Source organism: Megalobrama amblycephala, linkage group LG7 (assembly GCF_018812025.1).
Source record: "Megalobrama amblycephala isolate DHTTF-2021 linkage group LG7, ASM1881202v1, whole genome shotgun sequence".
Lineage (NCBI taxonomy): Eukaryota > Metazoa > Chordata > Actinopteri > Cypriniformes > Xenocyprididae > Megalobrama > Megalobrama amblycephala.
Genome location: NC_063050.1, coordinates 42,032,863 through 42,057,845, shown reverse-complemented (window position 1 = coordinate 42,057,845; position 24,983 = coordinate 42,032,863). Strand labels below are relative to the sequence as shown.

Below are 24,983 nucleotides of genomic sequence, written 5' to 3'. Positions count from 1 at the left end.
TGGATACTATCAGGAATTTTATATCTATGGTAACTTCTTGGAGGAGTTTTTTTTTTTCCTTGGAAAAATAATTTATGTACTGTAGGCTATATATAAAATTTACTTAGAACTTATGTAACGTTGACACTCCTTGAAAGCTGGTTTTGTTGCAGTTCCTGCAGAATTGTCTGCACTGTTAAATCAAATTGAAAGTACACAAAAATGAAACTTAAATGAATTTTAAAACTTTTTTTATCAGAGTAATATAAAAGAGGTCACACTGTACAATAACCTTAAGTCATGTGTTCATAGGGCATTCATAAGCACTGTATAAACTCAAGGCGACACATTAAACAAGGGCGCATATGACAGTATTTTCAATGTCTCGCTGGACATGAAAAATATGATAAATAAATAGTCATAAATTAAGCCCCTGTGTCCACAAATTTTTACAATGCTTTTGAACGCTAATAATTCATAATTCAAACTCCTCCAGTACAGGGTGGATGCACAGTGTGCAATAATAAAAGTGTTTAAGATATGTGTTTTTTTAGTTCCTCAGTCACACCACAGACTGAGAAGCATGGCGCTCATCCTCTGAGTAACGCCTGAACTGTTCCCCTAGCAACGGCTCCAGGCCTTCAGCTGAGCGGTAAGAGCGCGCCCGAACAGCACACCCGATGACTCCACCCACCACAGCCACAACAAGCACCACGGCAACGATCGCTATGGTGATGATCTCTGAAACAGTGTATGACCGTGCTGGGGAGGGAGAGAGAGAGAGAGAGAGAGATTTTTGTTTATATGCATCACACCACAAATTAACTGCATTTTTTAATTGTACAAATGTGGTGGCTACCACTGCTCTCAGTGCATCTTTGATGTTGGTTTGCTAACGGCCCTTAAACCGGTGTTGTGATAAATCGGGTCTTCCCTTGAAAATTGGACTCCATCAGGACCCCAAGCGATCCCAATGATTTAAAGAACTTTTAATGAGTACTCTCTTTACTGTGATTCCTACAGTATCCAGCCTGATTTCATGAGAAAACGTATTCTACAAAGTGGAGATTTAGTATGAATTTGTATGATACAGAAATGTACGATTTTTAGAAAAAAAGTATGGCATGAAGGTCCACCCCTAACCCCACCCCTAAACCTAACCATCAGTGGGACGTAACAAAAAGATGGTGCACTCATATTACTATGGGAGAAAAGCAACGCGCAATATGGCAAAATAAGTCCCGCCTTCTAAATAAAAGAACCAATCGCTGATTGTTAAAGTCATCGCATCACTGAAGCAGCAGTTTTAGAAGATCCGGTTGCTATAGAAACAGTCGATGTTCTGAGATGTGCGCTTAGGACTGCACATGCGCATTGGCTGCCAGCCTGACAAATTTCAAATATGAAATTTAATCGTAAGCTTGGTAAACAGCTTTGGAGAATTTGATGTTTCGCCATTCAAAGAGGTAGGAGCTACACTTGCATGACTCATTTTTATAGGCCAAAACCTGGAAGCGAGTTAGCATTTTAGCACTTCTGGTTCCATCGTCCCAAAGTCAATGGTTTTTTTGAATGGGTTTTTGGTTAAATGGCTGAAATATGGTCCCTGGTTAACACAAGCTCAAGATACTTTCACATTTTATTCTACAACATAAAATACATCAGTATTAAAGGGTTAGTTCACCCAAAAATTAAAATGCTGTCATTTGTTACTTATACCATTCCACACCTGTAAGACCTTCCTTAATCTTCGGAACACAAATTAAGATATTTTAGTTGAAATCCGATGTCTCTGTGAGGCCTGCATAGGGAGCAATGGACACTTCCTCTCTCAAGATCCATAAAGGTACTAAAAACATATTTAAATCGGTTCATGTGAGTACAGTGGTTCAATATTAATATTATAAAGTGACAAGAATATTTTTGGTGCGCCAAAAAAATAAAATAATAACGACTTATAAAGTGATGGCTGATTTCAAAACACTGCTTCAGGAAGCATCGAAGCAAATGAATCAGTGTATCGAACCATGATTCAGATCGCGTATCAAACTGCCAACGGCTGAAATCACACGACTTTTGTGCTCCGAACAGCGAATTCGATACACTGATTCATTTATGCTCCGAATCTTCCTGAAGCATTGTTTTGAAATCGGCCATCACTTTATAAGTCGTTTTTTTTTTTTTTGGCGCACCAAAATATTCTCGTTGCTTTATAATATTAATATTGAACCACTGTACTCACATGAACTGATTTAAATATGTTTTTAGTACATTAATGGATCTTGAGAGAGGAAATGTCATTGCTCCCTATGAAGGCTGAGCCATTGGATTTCAACTAAAATATCTTAATTTGTGTTCCGAAGATTAACGAAGGTCTTACAGGTGTGGAACGGCATGAGGGTGAGTAATAAATGACAGAATTTTCATTTTTGGGTGAACTAACCCTTTAACCTACCTGTGATTTTTTTTAAGCTGTTACATGTCTTGAAAATGACAGTTGCTAACAAGTGGCTAAATCGGACTACAGAGGCTGTCGGTGACATTAAATGTCATCACTCAAAAGCTCAGTCCGCTTTTACAGCCTAGTTATGCTTATAACTGTGCTCTTACAAACTATTCTAATTCAAACTTTTTGGGAAAATGTCTTTAGATAAAGACTGAAAGAGTTGTCGGAAGCTTATTGTTGGGGACGTTGAAACCGTGCAACCGTGGTGTAGTTCATTTATAGCAAAGACTTTAGATATAGAAAGACGGTTCACTCCTATTAGTTATGAATGAGAGAAACTGCAAGACGCAATATGGTGGAATACGTCCCGCCTTCTAAGTAAAAGAGCCAATTGCTGATTGATAAAGTCACTGCATCACTGCAGCTGCCGTTAGAGGCTCCATAGAAACCTGAGAGTCGCGCTCAGTGCAGTGGCTCATCTAGCCTGAAAAAAAAGCTTTTTAACGTTATTTGAGCATAACAGACAACATTTACGGGCCAGTTCATGTCAGATTTAATTGCTGATTAGAAATATGTTATTTAATTGTGAGTTCGCCAAGCAGTTTTTGAGATTTCAGGATTCCCCCATTCAAATAGATAAGACTTGGTCTTGGATGCCCAAAATAGCTGTCTGGAGGCGTTGCAAATATGGCCACTGAGTGATGCTTGGTATAACTATTAACTGTATAGACGATCCGATTTGCCATGACAATGGCGGAAGAAGCAGGTGAACATTTCTTCCGCCTAATGGACTGTGCACAGCAAATCAATGGCTTAAATATTATCCCTTAAACAGGCAATGTACACCACAAGATACATACTCTTTAGTCTCTTGTAGGAGGCATGGTCCCACTTTATATTAAGTGGCCTTAACTACTATGTACTTACATCAAAAAATAAGTACAATGTACTTATTGGGTTCATATTGAATTGCACAATACTTTTGCTGCTTTTGAGGTGGGATATGGGTAAGGTTAGGGAAAGCTTTGGTGGTATGGGTAGGTTTAAGGGTAGGGCTAAGGTGTAAGGGATGGGTCAACAGTGTAATTATAAATGTAATTACAGAAATTAATTATAGATGTAATTACATGCAGGTGTTTTTAAAATATAAGTACAATGTAAAAACATGTATGTACACAATAAGTGCATTGTATCAAATTATTAATTTAAATGTAAGTACATAGTAGTTAAGGCCACTTAATATAAAGTGGGACCGGAGGCATGAGAAAGATTTTTTCACCCAATACTTATTATTATTATTATTATTATTATATTATTATTATATTTGAGTCTCTTTTGAGTATGTGGGTCATATGACTTGGTTCAATGTGCTCATTTTGTCAGCCTGACCTAAAACCAACATATTCGCTCATGGTGCTAGACATTCTGACTTTTCAGAAAGTAGACATTAATCTTACTTTTATTCAGTAAAAAAAGCAATAAAACTGCTAATAATAATTTTGAACATTGCCTAAAGATGCTGAAAAAGAAAATTAAGTCATACTTTGTTCATGCTGTTATTTTGCACATTTTGAAACATCCGTATCCCCTGAGATACACTGCCAGATTAGGGTAAGAAAAAAGGTTAATCCAAAATATTGACAATCTATGTATTTTGAGTTTAAAAATGGCACAAATGTTAATATTCACATGTTAAACTGATATTATTATTTAGTTGACTACATTTTCAAATAGATATTTTCTTGCAGGGTAGAACAGGGGGTAGCTAACCCTGCTCCTAGAGGGCTGGCATCCTTCAGAGTTTAGCTCCAACCCCAATCAAATACACCAAAACCTGCAAAAAGTCTTCAGATTTACTTTGAAACTACAGCCATGTGTGTTTGATTAGGACTGGAGCTTAACTCTGCAGGACAGTGGCCCTTAAACCAGCCCTAAGGTTGAAGATGAGACAGTTCAACAGTGTAAAAACACAAGAATGCCTTGATTTTAAGACACTTAGACATGTCATACATGCAGCATATTTTGCATATTACATATTTTTTGCATCACTTAAAACAGAAATATTGATCTTTGGCTTTTTAAATACCTTAATAGGGCAACGTATCCTGGAAGATACAGCTCATAAAATGTCTAGATTATATAAAAATGTGCCATTAAATGATTTTTGCTGATCATTTTCCACTCTTGCCTGTTTAAGGGTTATTTTACTGTTGCAAAACAAACAGGGGACTTGGAAAATGATCAGCAAGTCACATGGACTTTTTTGCTGACAATGAGTACTTTATTAAGTGAGTCATGATGTACTGTCATTATACTGAATTCACCCAACCAGAAGTTAATCTAAAATGAAAAAGGTGTGAGCAAATGATGACAATTTTCTTCTTTGTAAAGTAACCTAACTTATCCATTTTAAGTTAATTAATAAAGCTTTCCAGAAATGAATGTTCACATGGTTTATGGGTTTATAATGGATTTTTTTTTTGCCGTGTGCGCTATGCAGAACCTGTTCCAACATGTTCGTGGATCAACATTTCAATTAACCAATCATATCACATACAGATTATGTCAAGTTTAGGCTTACAACCAGGGTTATGGGGTTCTACATCAATGTTATTCACATATCATTTCCCTCTTATTTTAGGGGAAACTTATGGGTAGGGTTAGGTTTAGGGGTATGGATGGGGATAGAACTAAATTATCGGACCGGAATGTTGTTCCAGGATCAACAAAATACGTTGACTCGGGAATGTGTCTAACTCTGCAAAATCAGGATGTGTGTATGCTATGACCCATCACTCACTTGGCCACTGAACCTCATAGGTGTAGCCCAGGTTGTCTGGGGCGGTGACAAACATTTCAGCATTTCTGATTGGTGGCCAGAATGGGACCATGTTGAACTCTCTGTTGTGACCAATCGGAGCATTTTCCTCAGGATAGACCACTGTTCCTGCTGCATAAGCACAGAAAACACTGGTTATGATGCAGCTGAAACATGAAACTTTTTGATTATGTATGTATGTACTGTATATATGTATGTGTGTGTGTGTTTTACCAGCAGTATGCCTCTGAAGCCATTCATCAAAGATGGCATCAGTGAACGTGTGAAGCAGGACAAAGATGGGGTCGTTTGGTGACAGGTGAGTCTGTCCACCTGTGCCATTTAGAAACAAATGAGCCAGGTTGTGCAGACTCCTCACTACTGGGTCATAGTTTCCCTGAGGAGCACTGTAACCTAGTGACACAACAGAACACCAATTAAAAGTCTCACTTCTCCAAAATGCTGTGAAGGGTTCATGCAGGTGGTTGCCTGTTTGGTGTGCAAGTCTCTTTGTTTGTGGTTCCAAACATATTTCAAAAACCTTTTTTAAGAAATACTGTTATCTGCAGCTGTGTGTGTTTCATACCCTCAATAGTGTTCCTGAAACTCTGAGAAGAAGTCGAGTAATACGGTGGCGTGTCGAAAGTGTTCAGCTCTAGACAGTCAACGACATCCTGTGGTTCTGGTAACCTCTGAACCATGGGTCGAGCCACATTACCAGCAGGGTTTCTTCTGATTGGACTTGACTCCGTACCTGAATACACACCAGGCAGAGCAGGTAAATACTGATAACTTATATATTTTGATGGTCTTTTTTTTTTTTTTTTTTTTGTCAGAATCTATTATTTTGCTTGAAAATACATTAAAATGCAATTTAAATACACTGACTTGAAAACGCTTCTTCAGTAATGGGCATGTTTTTAATATCTGAATCAAAATTAATTTTGATATTTTATTCGGGGTATAAAGTTAAAATGTCTGGGTGATAACTGTCCTGGGCCAGGTTTCACAGACAAGGCTTAGCCTAAGACAGGATTAGGCCTTAGTTCAATTAGGATATTTAAGTAACTTCAATACACTAGAATAATACATCACTGGTGTGCATCTTGAAACAAAACATTGGCACTGACATATTTTAAGATCTGTTAAGTACAAGTTTCTTTCAGTTAAAACAGCTCAAACATTTTAGCCAAATTTAAGCCTTGTATGTGAAACCGGGGGCTGATTTCATAATAAAGAAAAAAACATCTAATTAAACTTCTCATTAAAGGTGCCATCGAACGTTTTTTTTACAAGATGTAATATAAGTCTAAGGTGTCCCCTGAATGTGTCTGTGAAGTTTCAGCTCAAAATACCCCATAGATTTTTTTAAATTTTGGGGCATAATTAGAAATGCGCTGATTCATGCTGCGGCCCCTTTAATTGCTCGCGCTCTCTGCCTCCTCCGAGCTCTAGACTCTATCATTGCATAAACAAAGTTCACACAGCTAATATAACCCTCAAAATGGATCTTTACAAAGTGTTCGTCATGCATGCTGCATTCATACATCCAATAATGTGAGTATTGTATTTATTTGGATGTTTACATTTGATTCTGAATGAATATGAGGCTGTGCTCCGTGGCTAACGGCTAATGCTACATTGTTGGAGAGATTTATAAAGAATGAAGTTGTGTTTATGAATTATACAGACTGCAAGTGTTTAATAATGAAAATAACGATGGCTCTTGTGTCCATGAATACAGTAAGAAACGATGGTAACTTTAACCACATTTAATAGTACATTAGCAACATGCTAACGAAACATTTAGAAAGACAGTTTACAAATATCACTAAAAATATCATGTTATCATGGATCATGTCAGTTATTATTGCTCCATCTGCCATTTTTCGCTATTGTCTTTGCTTGCTTACCTAGTCTGATGATTCAGCTGTGCACAGATCCAGATGTTAATACTGGCTGCCCTTGTGTAATGCCTTGAACATAAGCTGGCATATGCAAATATTGGGGGCGTACATATTAATGATCCCGACTGTTACGTAACAGTCGGTGTTATGTTGAGATTCGCCTGTTCGTCGGAGGTCTTTTAAACAAATGAGATTTATATAAGAAGGAGGAAACAATGGAGTTTGAGACTCACTGTATGTCATTTCCATGTACTGAACTCTTGTTATTTAACTATGCTGAGGTAAATTCAATTTTTAATTCTAGGGCACCTTTAAGAGTCGCATAAATTGTATAAAGGAGCAAATTTTTTCTTAGGAAAAATATTTGAATATTTTAACAAAGCTGCTTAACTGCTTATCAATATTTGAAAAAAAATGTCAGCCAAATCATGTGGTGTGACCAATACAGTCAACTGGTCCAAATGACAAGGAGTAAAATAATAATAATATTTAAAAAATGAAAATGACCCCTTAAAGACCATCATGACTGTGTGTCAAGGTCAATAAGTCTCTTAAATATCAAATAACATTTTTATGATATAATGCAAGATTTGTTCAGGCTGTATAATGTCATGTGGTGCAACTCCCCAAAAACATAAGGATGTTAATGAATTATTAAAACATAATATTTGTAAAAACTACTTTTATCTTAAAAAATATATTTAAATTAGTACGTATACACTCACATATGTGACCCTGGACCACAAAACCAGTCATAAGGGTCAATTTTTTGAAAGCTGAATAAATAAGCTTTCCATTGATGTATGGTTTGTTAGGACAATATTTGGCTGAGATACAACTATTTGAAAATCTGGATTCTTAGGGTGCAAAAAAATCTAAATATTGAGAAAAATCGTCTTTAAAGTTGTCCAAATGAAGTCCTTATCAATGCATATCCACTCACAAAAATAATTTTTTTTATATATTTACGGTAGGAAATTCACAAAATATCTTCATGGAACATGATCGTTACTTAATATCCTAATGATTTTTGGCATAAAAGAAAAATCGATAATTTTGACCCATACAATGTATTGTTGGCTATTGCTACAAATATACCCATGCGACTTATGACTGGTTTTGTGGTCCGAGGTCACATACATTTAAGGTACTTTTACTAGTTGCACCACATGACATTTAAAGTTATTCAGTTAAACATTTGTGAAAATGGAACTTTTTTCAAAACCACATAATGAATAAAACATTTTTTTTTAAAGAAGCTTGGCAAGTTTTAAACTATACTTTTTTTCATTGTGATCTGTCATGTCTTTAGCCAATTAGCCAAATGTCTTCATGAGGTCCCACAGAAAATGAGAAAGAAGCATCATAAGATTGAATATTATACTATTCAGTTTGTCTGCAATCGTGAGTCACGTACTTGCAAATACTATCACATGATCCTAATCATTTTGCCCATATAAGGTTTGATCTTTCTTCTGAGCTCTCGAAATGCCTCAAAGGATTAGTTCAAACAGCATGTGAGCAGTCTTAGGTCTTGGAATGCATGTGTGTGTGTGTGCGCGTGTGTGTCTTACTGTTGCAGATGGTCTCCAATGTCTCACACTCCCCCACACTCTCACAGATCTCCCACCGGGGAGAGGACACAAAATTAAACGTGTGTTTCTGCAGTATTCTGTGTATATGTGTTTGTGTGATGTGTGTGTTACTGGTATGTTGTGCGAGTGTGTCGTACTGTTGCAGATGGTCCCCAGTGTCTCATACTCCTCCACACTCTCACAGATGACTCTCCACTGAGAGAACACAGAGTTGGAACTGATGCCATTGGTGTCAAAGCTGCTTCTGGCTCCCAGCAGGTCATCAGTGCAGATATCACACTCGCTGCCTCCTATAGCAAAGTTCCAGTACGGCAGGGCAAACGACGGGTCCCCCAGCATGTCCTGTACACACACACATGCATATCCCCAACAAGTCCCATTAGCTGATCCTTCTATCAATGGGGAATAGTTGGTATTTCTGTGCACTGCACAAGATAATAAGACTTAAATTGATTTTTCTGGAGTAAAGCATAAATCTAACAAAACTTTAGAGATTTATGCTTAAAGCAATGAAACAAATGAGGTCTTATTATCTCACACAGTTTTTAGTTCTCAAGAAAATTTTGTTCCTAGGATATTTGGATAGTTTTACTGGACAACAACAGAAAAATACTGATTAAAAATGAAATTTAATGAAAATAAATTTTGCAGTTCTTCTACTAAAGCAGACACACATTTCTACCACATCTCAGCTTTTTCAAGTCATAATTATGAGATAAAAAGTCATAATCATAAAAGTCAAAATTATTGCATAATTATTGCAAAATCAAAGTAATTTTTATCTTCATAATATAACTTTATAACCCCAAAAAAATACATTTCTCTCATCAGTTATTCCCCTTCATGTAATTCCAAACCAGTACTGACTTTCTTCCACTGAATACAAATGAAACCTTAAAGACACCCTGTGATGAAAATCAAGTTTTTAATGTTGGTCATTAATGTCTGTCTGGTGTTTTAATATGCTTTAAGACAAAACATGTGCAAATTCATAAGTCAACACCATTGCTGAGTATTTTCTCTTTAAAACTGCAGTAAACCAAAGACAGTCTCTGGGGCCGTTCACACAGAACGCGTCTTTGCGTCTAAAAACGCGAGACGCAGCGCTCAGGAGTGGTTTAAAAAAAAGCGCAGCATAGAACGCGAGAGTCTCGAGACATGCCTTTGAGACGTGATGCAATAACGACAATAGCGGAAATAATAGAAATAGGCAAACTGCAGAATTTACAGATACAAGTTTTGACATGGAAAAAAAGAAAATAAGATAATAATCAGATAATAATGAGCGCCTACTCTGCCATGTTGCCATTATATAAAACAGTTGTCATGCCAACGCGCAACGCTTGCCCCGCCCCCAAGTTCTTCTGATTGGTCCACTGTTTTGGAACTTACATTGATGAGCTGCGCTGCGTGTAAAAGTTGAAATTCTTTTAACTTGACACGGCGTCTTAAAAACGCGGCGCTCATGTGTGAGGCGCTGCAAAAGACGCGAGACGCGAGCGTAACGGTCATGCACGTCCGTCAAGCGCGTGTTTACATAGAAAAACAATGGGAAAGTAGCGCATTGGAATAGAAAAACGCGTTCTGTGTGAACGGCCCCTCAAACCCGCGGTTTGAAAACGCTGGTATTTCTGACGTCACAAACTACCTTGTAACCAATCACGTCAACGTGCCGCCGGGCTTTAGCATATCATTAACTGACCGCGCAAGGGAGTCTCAAAAGAAGGTTATCCCGGCATATTTTTCTGTTGATATGAAAAATCATGTAGATTTAGCAATATGGCAGGTGTATGATGTATATTATGATGTTATGGAGAACTATATGCCTTTCTCCACTGAGTTGTTCAAAGCGTTTCTAAGGTTACTGATTGTTAGAAGGCAGCTGTCTCGTGAACTCGTGAATGTGAACATTGGTTTGTGTAACATTAGCAACACATTATTAGCTGTTTGGTAACGCAGTCAAGCAAAACGCTAATCATATTAATTACCGTTATGTGTCCAACGTTGTAAAAACCAATACCATTGTGCAGCATTTACCTCAGTAAGTTGAACGACTGGATCTCGTCTGAGCTAGTGCAAGTGAGTGGAGGCGGGGCTAATTATCATATTCATAGATCCATGTATATTAAATGAGGCAAGGGTGTAGAGTTACATTCAAGCTATTTTAAGGCATTAAGAATTTTTTTTCACAGGGAAAAAAAAAAACGTTTAAATATGTAATTTTGGTGATCAAAGATGAGTTTTAAGGGATACAATTATTGAATACAGGGGGACTTTAAAAAATTTATTGTTTACACTTTTCTAGCCTACTATCTTTCGAGCTTTAAAAAGAACATCAAACCATCATAAAAGTGGCCTAAACTACTTCTGTGTACTTTTCCAAGTTTCCGAAACATACGATAACTTCGTATAATAAACAGATTAAAATTTAAGTCATAATCAACACATCCCGTTTCTCACTTAAAGCTACTGTATGACTTAACTGATATAGGGCATGAGTCATATTAACTACTTTTATGATACTTTTTAAGTTCTTTTTGAAGCTTAAAATATCCAGTCTCCATTCATTACATTTGCATGGAAAAGAGAGACCAGTGCCTTCCTTAAAATATCTCCTTCCATGTTCCATGAAAGAAGAAAGTCATACAGTTTTGGAAATACGTGGCATTATTTAATAGGTTTTCTTATGTCTATTTCCTGCTGTGTAATTATCATTATCATGATCACCTGCATGTCTCTCTCCAGTTGCAACAGGTGGTACCGGTGCCAAGTGACAAATCCTGGTCCTTCGTGAGAGAAATCCACACCTCCGAAGCTCTGCTGCCCTGGACCCATGTAAGTCTTACTGACCGAATAGTAGTGGGTCCAGACAAAGTAATTATAGATGGTGATGTTCTCAAATTGAGCACTTGCTCCGTCAGGCCCCAAAATCTCCTGATAGCGACGGGTGCAGATAACAAGGTCAGGATGGACGGTTCTTTTAGCCTGGTCCAGAGCGTTCACAAAGGCTCTTTTCTCATCTGTAGACATCTGCATGACGTTACGTCGCACTGGGAACACAAACAGACTCAGGTGAGAAAGTAAGCAAAGCATACAAACATCACATGCATTGTATGTATTTGCAATGCACATTTGTATGTGCAGCGTGAACATGTGTATTTGAGAGTGTGGATGTTTATCCTCACCCACGGTGACTCTTTGATCACAGTTTGGCCCTGTCAGACCATGTCGGCATCGCCCACAGTTAAATCCACTGAAGTTGCCGTTGCATTGGCAGGTTCTGTTAAAGAACCGCAGTGGCCATCGTTCTCTATCATCCCGCCCATCGTGAGGATACTGAGGCCCGTGTGGGCGGCGGTCAGCGGTAATTGACACGCATTGACCTCTGCCAGTACTGGATCCACACTCATCATTGGGCAGTCCAGTAGGTGATGGGCAGCAGGTGCCACTCTGCAGACCTTCTGGTGTCACACACTGACGTGGGAACTGAGCGTGCGTCAGCACAACGCACATTAGCACTAAACACACACTCTTCCACATCCTGGAAAGATGGACCCGCATGCATTAAAATATGCTTAGTTCACCCAAAAATGACAATTTTGTCCTCAGTTATTAAACCTCTTGCCATTACAAACCTCTATGACTTCCTTTATTCTATGAAACACAACAGATGTTGAACAGAATGAGAATCACACAGGTTTGGAGCAGCATGAGCAGTGTTGGGGGTAACGCATTACAAGGCACATGAGTTATGTAATCAGATTACTTTTTCCAAGTAACTAGTAAAGTAACACATTACTTTTAAATTTACAACAAAATATCTGAGTTACTTTTTCAAATAAGTAACTCAAGTTACTTTGTTTTCCCACTTATTGACTGACATCTTTCCTGTCCCCATGTTGAGAGAAATCAGGAGTAAATGCAGAGGCGTTGTGTGTGAACATGATGGTTAATGCAGATCTAGATTAAATGTTAGCATGTGTTTACTCATCTCACTGGAAGACTGTGAAATGCAAACTCAGAATATTATGCAAACCTGCAATAATTAAATATGTTAAATAACACAAATATACTTTATGTATTTAATCTCACTTTATTAACCAATGTCTTTGCTGCTGACCTCTGATGATCCAATTTAACCATATGAATAAGCAAAAATTACTTTAGTTAATCACATTTGTGTTTCATGTTTTTGTTTTGTTTTTATTGCTAAAGTAACAGTGTTGAACTTTTTTTCCTGCATCCTATTCTTCTGCAATCTGAAATGGCGGCACAGCTGAAAGGTTTGTTTGAGCTGCGCCCTCTACTGTACAGGCATGAATTTGCATTTCCTTCAGCCTGAGGTTTATTCATTTCACTTTGGTTTGAACTTTTCCTATTAAAAAACACAAGTAAGCCCAGCCCAAGTGAGAAAAAGTAACACAAAAGTAATGTAACGCATTACTTTCCATAAAAAGTAACTAAGTAATGCAATTAGTTACTTTTTCATGGAGAAACGCTATATGGTAACGCATTACTTTCAAAAGTAACTTTCCCCAACACTGAGCATGAGGGTGAGTCAGTAACTTTTGGAGGATGAAGTATCCCTTTAAAATGGCATAGATTGTGCAAATTAAGTTATTTAACACTTTACACTTTAGTTACACTTTATTTCGATGGTCCACTTCAGCTATTCTACTGACTATAGGTAACCTTGCAACTACCTGTCAACTAACTCTCATTAGAGTATTAGTAGACTGTTAGGTTAGGGTTTGGGTAAGTAAAATAAGTTGACATGTAGTTTCAAAGTTACTAGTCAGTAGAATGTCTGTCGGGGGACCATTAAAATAAAGTGTTAGCAGATATTAAGCAGACAGACTACTAATAATCTACTAATACTGTAATGAGGGTTGACATGTAGTTGTAAAGTTACTTATAGTAAGTAGAGTCTCTAAAGTGGACCATCGAAAAAAGTGTGACAAGAAAAACCTTTTTTTTTTTTTTTTTTTACAAAAATTATTAATAAGTATTTTTGTCTCATTTCCAAGAAAAGATACAGTACCTAAACATAAGATAACAAATTAAATGTAGACGCAAACTGCATGCAAAAAATATCTTTTTAATTAATAGATAATTAATTAAATGCATTTTTAAGATTATTCAAACTCATTATTTTTCTTACCCTGCTGGAACTTTTTCTTGTTTTAAGCATACACTTTACAAACATTTACTAGATATATGCTTAAAACAAGGAAAAAAACCTTGTTTTAAGCATTGTAATTTTAATTTAATTTTTTTTTTTCACAGTTAAATTTGATAAATTACAGGTGAAGAGAAAATTATTTCATCATAAAGCATTATGGTTTTGCTTCGGGAAAAAGAGTAACCCAGTCTTAACCCACAATTTGCAAAAGAAATGGTATCGAAGCTGCAAGAAAAAAAAAATGCAGAGTAAGATCCATTCTTACTGCAGAAGATCTGAAAAATGTAAGAAATGTATTACCCTGTCAGAGAGAAACAATGGAAAGCAACAGTTGATTTTTTTTTTCTCTCTCTCTTTTATTTTTTGAAGTAGTAGGCTTGTATAACAGCCTTCTAGAAGCATCTAAGTTATAGACTGTTCAAACTTCACAACCTCAAACTGTCTAACTTGCTGACTATGTCCTCAGAGTAAACCCACACATAGATCGTGTTAATGGTTCATACAAAATAAAATAATGTATTTCCTTTATCGATTTGTCATCTTGACTCTTATGATAGCAAAAAGAACCTGACAATAAATCACATACATTTAACTCACACTGTTATAGCATCATTAATTCTGAAATGATTTATTAAACAACAATTCATCCAAGTCATGCCCTAGTGGGCCAGAATGTCTTCAGACAATGCAGTGATATAAAGTGTAAAAAAAAGTTAAAAGTTTGTACCTTATATCATCCGTTCTCTCTTTTCTGCCCCACTCTTTCTCTCACACACACTAGTGCCCCCCTGTGCTGCCCCCTGGCCAACTCTTTTATACTTACACCCCTCCTGACTGCACTCATCTCTCTGATCCCTCCATCCCGTGATCAGCAGCCAGCAGAGGGAGAGGAGAGGAGAGAGAGTAAGGGTAAAGACAGAGTCCACAACGTTCTTACCTCTTCAATGAATGTAGCTCTTCATTTGCGTATATTGGTTTGACATTTATAAAGGTCTGATAGATCAGTGGTCTTTGCTTTCATAACAGGCAAAAAAGTGGACTGAAGCAAACCATTTATGAAAGAAAAGACACATGTCTCGTGTCTGTTACGATAAGGTTGTGCAGGAAAGATAGGAAGACATAACATTTGAATTGTTTTTAATTCCGGGAACTTTCAAAGTAATACATTTTAATTAGTAAAAATGCTAATCTTACACAAGTTTTCTATGGAATTGGACATACATTTACAAGTAAATGGAAATAGTATAGCTATTGTAATAGCTATTGTTTGGCTTCGTCAAGACAAATCAGTTTTTAATCTTAATCATTTTCTTTTTTTGTCTTGTTTTTCAGTAAAAATATCTAAACAGTCTTAAAACAAGATAAATATACTTGAGAAGCATGATAAGACTTGATTTTCACAATATAAATATTGAACTAGTTTATTTATCTCACCCCATGGGCAAATTGTCTTTAGATGTTTTGATAAAAACTCAATTCTAAGTATATTCTCTGGAAACAAGTCTTAATATTTTATGCAGTTTTGCTTTTCTAGTAAATGTAACTTTTTTTCTTCAGAATATAGATATTTTAGCTGAAAAACCAGCCCAAAAATGTATACTTTTTATCCTTGGGTACATGCAATAGTCAGATCTACTCTGCTTTTTCACACACGGCTTTTCCTAATATTTTTGTCTTGTTTTCCAGTACATGTATGTAATTATTTCTTAAATCAAGATACATTTACTTGAGAAGGAAAATGACATAAGATATTAAGTCTTGTTTTCTGAAAAAAGTAAACTGGGGTCAGAAAAATGAACTTAATTTAAAGGGAAAACAAGTTATTATTTCTTGTTTCTTATTTCTTTTTTTTCTTTTTACTTGATCTCATATCATTTCGCTTCTCAAATAAATGAGTCTCCAAAGTGACTTGTTTAGATATTGTACTGAAAGAAGATACTATTTTTTGCTGTGCAAAAAATATGTCATTGTACAGTGAATAATACAGTGACATTTTCTGTCAAGGTTAACCAGACTGTTCAATACACATACACACACATTCATAACAGGCACTCAATCATTTACACACACACACACACACACACTTGGACATCTAGAATCACACTCCTTAAGGTCAGCAGTGCTAAACAGCAGAGGTTCTGGGGTCATAGGACGAATTCTTCTCTGTGGAATCCAGGGGGACAGTTGTCATAGCAACGTCCTCTTGCTGGACCTGCGAGTACTCTGGAAGGTCGTCTACAGTAGTTCTGTAAGCGCAAACAATCAGTCACAATGCATGTGTGTGTGTTTATGGTCCTCATAATCAAAAGGTGTATATATGTGGTGGTTGTATACTCACTGTTCATCAATTGGAATGGTGGTATCTGTGTTGTTTGCGTCACATTCTATACCCCCGTTTCCTCCTGCACACAGGTTCTTTGGGGCCACACCGCTGCTAACAAATATATAGGAATATTATCTTTAAAGTAGATACTTTAGTATGCGGTGTATAAAAAATTATCTTTTAGTTCAAATAAATGCAGCCTTGGTGAGCATAAGATACTTCTTTCAAAAACAAAAATCTCACTGACCCCAAACATTTGAACAGTATAGGTGGCTTCAAAGCTATACAGACATGAACTAATTGCCATTAAACTCCAATATTCCTGTTGCTCACTCATAGTCCTAGGGATCTTGTTCTGTAAGTCACTTTTGATTTGCTGAATACATTTGTGTGCATGTGTGTGTGTAATGCTACTTATATTGTCTGTATACACCGATCAGGCATAACATTATGACCAACTTCCTAATGTTGTGTTTGTCCCCCTTTTGCCAGCAAAACAGCCCTGACCCATCGAGGCATGACCTCCACTATATCTCTGAAGGTGTGCTGTGGTATCTGCACCAAGATGTTAGTAGCAGATCTTTTAAGTCCTGTAAGTTGCGAGGTGGGGCCACCATGGATCGGACTTCTTTGTTCAGCACATCCCACAGATGCTCGATTGGATTGAGATCTGGGGAATTTGGAGGCCAAGTCAACACCTCAACACCTTGTTGTTGTGCTCCTCAAACCATTCCTGAACTATTTTTGCTTTGTGGCAGGGTACATTATCCTGCTGAAAGAGGCCACAGCCACCAGGTAATTCTGTTTTCATGAAAGGGTGTACATGGGTAGGTGATTAGGTAGGTGGTACATGTCAAAGTAACATCCACATGGATGGCAGGACCCAAGGTTTCCCAGCAGAACATTGTCCAAAGCATCACACTGCCTCCGTCGGCTTGCTTTCTTCCCATAGTTCCCATGTGTTCCCCAGGGAAGTGACGCACACGCACCCGGCCATCCACATGATGTAAAAGAAAACATGATTCATCAGACCAGGCCACCTTCTTCCATTGCTCCTTGGTCCAGTTCTGATGCTCACGTGTCCACTATTGGAGATTTCGGCGATGGACTGGGGTCAGCATGGGCACCCTGACTGGTCTGCGGCTATGCAGCCCCATACGCAACAAACTGTGATGCACTGTGTATTCTGACACCTTTCTATCAGAACCAGCATTAATTTCTTGAGCAATTTGAGCTACAGTAGCTCGTCTGTTGGATCAGACCACACAGGCCAGTCTTCACTCCCCACGTGCATCAGTGAGCCTTGGCCGTCTATGACCCTGTCACCGGTTCACCACTGTTCCTACCTTGGACCACTTTTGATAGATACTGACCACTGCAGACCGGGAACACCCTACAAGAGCTGCAGTTTTGGAGATGCTCTGACCCAATCATCTAGCCATCACAATTTGGCCCTTGTCAAACTCACTCAAATCTTTACGCTTGCCCATTTTTCCTGCTTCTAACACATCAACTTTGAGGACAAAATGTTCACTTGCTGCCTAATATATTCCAACCACTAACAGGTGCCGTGATGAAGAGATAATCAGTGTTATTCATATTACCTGTCAATGGTCATAATGTTATGCCTGATCGGTGTAGTTGTCTCATATTTACATATATTATATATCTCATCAGTTGTTATAGTGAAGTTCCAATAACCACTTTTCTTTTCAAAGATCCCAAGTCATATAATGCACACGCAAACCTGTTTGGCTTTCTCCTGCACTTCAGAATGTAGACTACGGTGACAGCAGTTTGCAGAATGAGAAAGAAAGCTGCTGCTATGGCTCCTATCTTCCAAGCCTCCTGCCCTATGGCTTTGGTCTCTGAAGCGTGAAAGAGAGACATAGAAACGTAGAAAGTTAAATATATCAAAAAAGAGAAATGAGCAGGTGTGCCTCTCTATAGAGACTACCATCTGGCACTTTCCATGAATAAAGTACAAAATAGGGATACTCTTAAATAAGTAAAATAGTGACAAGTGCACAACCTTCAGAAAACATCAACATCAGGAGCTCAAACTGCTGTATTATTTTTTAGTCATTTTATATAAAATTTGCAATTTTCCATCAAAATGTGTAAAACCTTGATTTAGGTGATTTTTTTTTTTGTTAATGATAAACAGATAGATAGATAGATAGATAGATAGATAGATAGATAGATAGATAGATATTTGTCATGTAGCTGTCATACGTGTAGATTCTACGTGTTCCTCCATTGGTGCATCAGTGTCTCCGAGCCTCAGTTTGAGAATAGGTGTTGGTGGAAGCTCCTCAATAGTATTCATCAACACCGGTTCGCCCTGATCATTTTCATTCGGGTCCCTGGAGGTGATAATCTCATTTACATCACTGGCCTCATGTGTTTTACCTGTAGAATATGAAGAAGTTTCCACACATTCATTGCGTTACATTCATAGAAAGCAGGCGAGAGGGAATTTGTGTCATTAACAGCCTCACCGCCTGTTGCTTTAGACTTCGTAATAACAGGCTCCTGCAACGTAATTGCTCCCTTAGTATCCACGGTGACCTCTGTTGTGAAATGGGGGAGACATTTAACATAGTGGTGAAAATTGCAGCAGAAAGATGGGATGTAGCTGGAGGATACATATGGAATTTAAAATGACGCTCTCACAGTGTATACTTACATGTGTGTGACACAAATACTAGGCCTTAAGGAGTTCAGCAGTGTTGGGGTAATGCAGTACAAGTAATGTGAGTTACGTAATCAGATTACTTTTTCCAAGTAATGAGTGAAGTAACGCATTACTTTTAAATGTACAAAATATCTTTATAATATTAATATGTAATATTACTTTTTCAAAGTAAAGCAGGTTACTTTGTTTTCCCATTTATTGACTTACACCTCTCCTGTCCCCATGTTGGGAGAAATCGGGAGTAAGAATGAAAGCACAGCTGAAAGTTGCGCCTTCTGCACTGTAAAAAATGACCGTGATTTTAACAGTAAAAGACTGTAAAAATGTTGCGGTGAAAAACTGTCAATTGGTTTACAGAAAGTTTCCATACTATATACGGTGAATAACTGTAATAGATCTAACGGTACATTTAATGTAATTTTCCGGTAAAATACCGTTAAATTCACAGTTTTTGGAAATGAAAAATAACAATTCAAAATAAAATAATTTACAGTGAAAAACCGTAAATTGACATTCCCACAATTCCTTGCGTGACACTTCACATTTGATATATTTTCGTTTAAATAACTCTGTTTCTTCTTAGTTTTTCTCATTTTTTTCTAATCAGTTATGTACATTAGGGTTTTATGTTACATCTAATGTTGTTAAATTAATGTTTATTGCATTTTTAAAATTTCATGCATGTTACCATGATGGTGTTTAGTGTGTGTGTGAATGACACTGTGTGCACCTTCTATATGTTAGTGTTGTCCTTCTCAGCTTGTGGAAAATCTGCTTGTGATGAACTTATGAGTCATCATGTGACTCTCATCACCACTGTGTTTGGTGACTGTCAGTGTATTATAAAGGTACAAAACAGATATTAGTACTTCATTAGGTTGGTAAATTAACATTATATCAGTTAATGAAATACGTTATTTTACCGTAAATTTAACACATTTTTTTTACGTTGCTACTGTATTTTTTACGGTAAAGTTCTGGCAACCACAGCTGCCGTTTTTTTACCGTAAATTTTACTGGGATTTTTTTTACAGTGTGTGTACAGGCAAGAATTTTCATGTCCTTCAGCCTGAGGCTCATTCATTTCACTTATCATTCGCCAAAAATAAAACTTTTTTTATGTTATTAAAAAACAAACAAGCAAGCCCAGCCCAGGTGACAAAAAGTAACGCAAAAGTAACGTAACACGTTAAGTAAATAAGTTTTCCTAAGGTCTCTTTTGAACGGTATTTGTACCACAGGTTGTACAGTCAATGCTAAGGGGTTAGATAGTCAAAGATATTGGTATAAGCAACTAATTATCGTTTTTAATGAAGACAAGGGTAAGATTCTTACTCTTATCTTTCTCATAAATATTCTTCAAATCATTAAATAATTCATTACAGATGTTCATTTTATACACGTATTTACCCCATACAAAGAAATGAAGAAAGTCTGATTTATCTGAATACCACCAACTGTGACAGAGGCAATTTGACTCAGTGGAGCATGTAGTGCTTTTAGGAGGATTGGAGAGTAAAGTCCATGCTGTATGGGAATTAAGGTTTAGGGGTTTCTTAGTTTCAGCAGGATGAATGTGTTTCTTTATGTAGGTCACAGGAGCAGCAGGAGCAGAAACATCTAGGACAGTGGTTCGTCAGAAATTAGGCTCCAACTAGGGAGCTTTGGGCATACACCAAAACAGACCACACTCATATGACCATTAGACAGTTGTTAAAATCCAACATGATCTCATTAATACTCGAAGATATAAGTGTGGTTCTAACACACATACGTTTTTGTATATTTGTATAGACTGAATGTATTAATGTGTTGTCAGCATCTAATATACTGTATGAAAAAGCTGCTTCTTATAGGTTCATAGAATATTGAATTGATTAATAGGTTGATTTTGTTGTTTGTAATCAGTGAGATTAATTAAACGTGTGATGCAATCACATTTACCTAATTTGAGAGCGAGAGTGAAAATAATGTCAATACATCCTTATTATGTTTTAGCATATATTGAAACATACAAAATGCATGTGTATTGTAGGAATACATATAATTCCTAATGACATCAGACTATAAAATGACACTGAAGGGAGGTTGCTGAGATTTCTTTAAGCACTTTTTTCAAGCTGTTTCAATCTCCTTTTTCTCATGTAGAGGGAGGTGTTATTAGTGTTTGCAGGTGTTTGTGTGGGCTTTATTACTCTCCATACTCCCAAATGTACTGCAACAAGATACTTATACTTTGATTAAAGAAAACAACTGCTATTCTGCAACACTATTCTGTTGTATTGCATTCTATTTAAATCTATTCTTCCACACTCTATTCAATCTAAAACTGAAATAAAGTGATACCATCTGAATCCCCAGTGTGCACGGCCTGATTAAGCAGTGTATTTCAGTGTATTTCAGCGTGACTGTGTAATTAATGGTGGATAGATGACTCAGAGTGCACCCAGGAGCCAGTCATCTCCAGAGATACATGTTACGAGTCTTTTCGCTGTTATAAACTGAAGGGATGCCCTTAGGCGGCTTGGTTCCTTTGCTGTATATTGTAAGAGCAAAGATCAGACAGTGAAAGTCTAATTGCATTAGGTTTGGGGGGAAAACTCTATCACAATTGGGAAACCATAGCTAACAAAAAAATTTGCCGCTATGGTGCACAACTGGTCTAGAAAATGTTACGCCTCTAACATAACATGAAATTTGTAATTTAATGCTTTGAGGTTCAAATTGATCACCTTTTTTTTGGTTGGAAGTTGTCTTGGGTGGTAAATGTACTTTAATTACCTGGTTCCTGTTGAGTTTTCTCTGGTACAGTTTTGTCGGTTGGAAGAACTTCCTCCTCTCTTGAAACCTTCTGAAGTAGTGCCTCAGATTCAGCCTCTACCTCCTCTCTCCTGGCTTCAACTTCAATCACACTTTCAATCACACTTTCTTCAGTCTTTGCTGCTTCCTGCTTTTCCTCTTCCTGTCTTACTTCATCCATATCAGGCAGACCACCATCTGTACCCATCTGTGCTGTTACTGCCTGCCATTCCTCTTCACTAATCTTCTCTGATTTTGTATCCCCTTCTTGCCTTTCCACAGATTCTTCTTTCTGTGGTATTTCTACTTTTTCACCAATTGTCACCTCTTCTTCCACTATTTTTCCCTTGTCCTCAATGAATCCCTGCCCTGGCTCTCCTGCACCTTCTTCAACCTCTTTGACTCCCTTGTTCATTTCAGCAGCTCCTCTTCCTGATTCATTTTCCATTTGTGTATCAGTATATAATGATTCCTCTGACTGGCTTTCCTCAGTCATTGGTTCACCCACTCCAACAATCTCAGGGTCTTGCAAAACTGATTCTACTGGTTCCTGAATTGCCTCTAGGTCCACTGGTTTTATAACTGATTTCTGTTCTGGCTCTGAAATTGATGACTCCTCCTGAGCTATTAGTCCTTGAATCACCTCTGCAGGCTCTAGATCTTGGGCCAGCCCTTTTTGAGCAGTTTCCTCGTATGTTTGTTCATTTGATTCTGACATAAGCACATCTGGTTCTCCTTCATTGAGCACCACTGCCTCCTCTTCATCTGCTTCTTCAATTGTATGATCTGCTACGTTGTCTACTGCCGGTGACTGCTCTGCCGGAGTCTTCTGTGGTGTGAGTTCCCCTACAACATGCTCCAAGGCTTCACGTACGGCGCCGGTTGTCGAGATCTGTACCGCATGCTCGAAAGCTGCCTTCACTGCATCAATCACATCACCCAGGCTTGGTGGGCCTGGCTCGGGGTCAGGGGAGGGGAGAGCATCATCTGTGCAAAGCAACAAAGAGAGCTAGAGACTTCAGAACAGATTTGACCATGTCAGCAGTGTCAAGCTGCTAACGTGATAGATCTATCTAAGGCCCTTTAAAGTCGTAATTAAATGTGACTACTAACAAAGTACTTTTTTCCTTTTAGTGAAGCACATTTAAGTGTAACGGATTATCAGAAATAAATATAGGGCAGGGACTTGGTTCTGTTCATCAGTTGTTGAATGGATTTTGAGATGAGGCCATTGCATTCAGAAATGAATGCGAGTTTGCAGTCAATTGGGTGGGGTTTAAGCAGAATAAATAATTGGAGAAGTTTGGACTATGTCACCTGAGGGACGCCGTTATCACTGGAAGTTTTGATGAGATGAGTTATGACAGTTCGTTTAAACATTACAAGGTCACATTAAAATACAAAAGAAAGTATTCTTTCACAAAGAGATCTATAACAAGGAGTTACAAAACAAATAGGATGAATTTTTATTTCATGCCGACTTTGAACTTGTTTCAAAACTCACTTGGCAAAGTGTTAGACCTTAAAAAATACAGTATTTGAATTTCTTTGAATATCAGTTAATTGTTATTGTACTTCCTTACATTCAGTTAGTTTTTGCTACTTAAGTAATTTGATTAGAATTTAAAAGGCATTCTGAGTTAAATACTGACTGGTGCACAACCCAGTGCAGGGAGGGTCGTACTGAGTCACAGTTAAAAGCTGAAGCCTTTAACAAGCCAAATATCGTAATTTTAAGATCCAATTATATTTGAGATGACAGTCTGGCTTAGCATTACACTTTCTCCAAGGTAACAATTGCTTTCACTTTTAATCTTAGTGCTTCTTAAAATAGTTATTGTACATTGTGACTCAACACGTATTTTGAGCTCTGTACTTGAATATACTCATAATAATACAACAGAAGCTGAGCTATTGAGCTTGTGTACTGTATGTTGGTAGACTTTTAAAATTACTACTGTATCAACCTATATATTTACTATATAATAACTTATTTTGTCAAAAACATCTTCAGTTTAGTTTTTGGTTTTCACAGCAGTTTTCACTTTCAGCAGGAAAGTGAAATAAATTTGTGTGAATTCCTGTGGAACGTGAGATCTCACAGTTGATTTGCATGAAGGTGTTGCGGTGCTGCGATATTGAATCACTTTTATAGGCCTGAAATGAAGAAGCCAATGTGATCTCAGTTTGGAGTCTATAGAGATATTAGTTTGCTTGTACTACAGCCAAACACAAGCTGAGGCTGCCAGTGCTGTGGTTACAGTCAGCCTTGGCGAACTGATTTGAAGTTGTTATTGGTTTCAGATCTAGTTGACATATTGAAAAGTGGGTTTTCAGCCAATCATCAGCAAAAATGCCTTCGGAATGACCAGGGAAATTGATTATGCAGATAGCACGTCAGAAATTGATTACAGCCTCAGATGCAGTCCATGAATCAGTGAAACGTACTGGCATCTGATGCTGACTCAACATGGATCAAGCAGTTTTGCCCTGAGGTTAATTCCCTAAGAATATAGTATCCTTCTTCCAGTCTTTATATAGACTTGCAATCCGATTCCTTAACATCTGCTTTCAAGCACAAATTCAGTGTCATTGAAGAAAAAGTTACTATACCTTGTGCCTGGCAAAGATGAAACAGCAACATCACTAACAATCCATTATGAGAACACAGTCCCATGGTAGAAAACCACAGATGTCCAAAGCGGCCTTCTTTTTGTAGGGTCTATTTGTTGCCGTGTTTTTTAGTGTGTTTGAGATGGATGAGGGAATTAGCTGGCTCCAGGTGTGTTGAACTCAAAAGCGGAGGTCTCTGGACTGGGATGCTTGATCTTCCTTTGAGTTGGCGTCGGGTGCATCGAGGATTTGCCCTCGTCTGGAAAAGTCGCAAGGCTCTGCGGAATGCTGCGTGGAATCCTCGGAGTGGCGGCACCAAGCCACGATGACATGTCTCACTCGTGTAGTAATTAAGGCCTACCTGTGAGTTCGTCAGGGCAGTACATCAGAGCAACAGGCCCATTCAAGAGTATTTAAGATGTCAGCCTTTCCATTTCAACATTTCTTACTTTTTTACCTTTTTACTTTGATTGAGGTATATATATATATATATATATATATATATATATATATATATATATATATATATTTCTAAACGTACTGTTTCCATGGATTATTAAAAAGTTTGGGTTGTGATTAAATCAGTTTTATATTTTATGTTGAAAAAGACAATATATAAGATT

General features: G+C 37.5%; 2 protein-coding genes and 1 long non-coding RNA gene across 5 annotated transcripts; 1 reads left to right on the top strand and 2 right to left on the bottom strand.

Moving 5' to 3' along the window:
* Positions 1 to 213: 213 nt before the first annotated feature.
* Positions 214 to 14,716, bottom strand: tyrp1b (tyrosinase-related protein 1b). The gene is made up of 8 exons (XM_048197538.1): positions 14,655 to 14,716; positions 11,931 to 12,286; positions 11,473 to 11,795; positions 8,883 to 9,087; positions 5,830 to 5,997; positions 5,478 to 5,657; positions 5,226 to 5,375; positions 214 to 741 (listed from the first exon to the last, which is right to left on the bottom strand). The coding sequence occupies exons 2-8, from the start codon at positions 12,283 to 12,285 to the stop codon at positions 542 to 544; spliced, it is 1,581 nt and encodes a 526-aa protein (XP_048053495.1). The 5' UTR covers position 12,286; positions 14,655 to 14,716; the 3' UTR covers positions 214 to 541.
* On the top strand, positions 10,260 to 12,336 carry LOC125272585. Of its 2 annotated transcripts, none has more exons than XR_007185888.1 (4): positions 10,260 to 10,471; positions 11,491 to 11,580; positions 11,667 to 11,817; positions 11,954 to 12,336. It is a non-coding gene; the product is annotated as an uncharacterized LOC125272585 (long non-coding RNA). The 2 variants fall into 2 exon arrangements; XR_007185889.1 differs by lacking the exon at positions 10,260 to 10,471 and adding an exon at positions 10,526 to 10,824.
* A 331-nt stretch (positions 14,717 to 15,047) lies between the features above and the next one.
* Positions 15,048 to 23,362, bottom strand: si:dkeyp-118a3.2 (sodium/potassium/calcium exchanger 1). 2 transcript variants are annotated; one of them, XM_048197539.1, is made up of 6 exons: positions 21,730 to 23,362; positions 18,752 to 18,823; positions 18,486 to 18,662; positions 17,998 to 18,118; positions 16,266 to 16,361; positions 15,048 to 16,173 (listed from the first exon to the last, which is right to left on the bottom strand). In XM_048197539.1, exons 1-6 carry the CDS (start codon positions 22,463 to 22,465, stop codon positions 16,050 to 16,052), a joined length of 1,326 nt encoding a protein of 441 aa, XP_048053496.1. In that variant the 5' UTR covers positions 22,466 to 23,362; the 3' UTR covers positions 15,048 to 16,049. The 2 variants fall into 2 exon arrangements, with proteins under 2 accessions (XP_048053496.1, XP_048053497.1); XM_048197540.1 differs by having other exon boundaries at positions 16,266 to 16,358.
* Between the last annotated feature and the right edge of the window lie 1,621 nt (positions 23,363 to 24,983).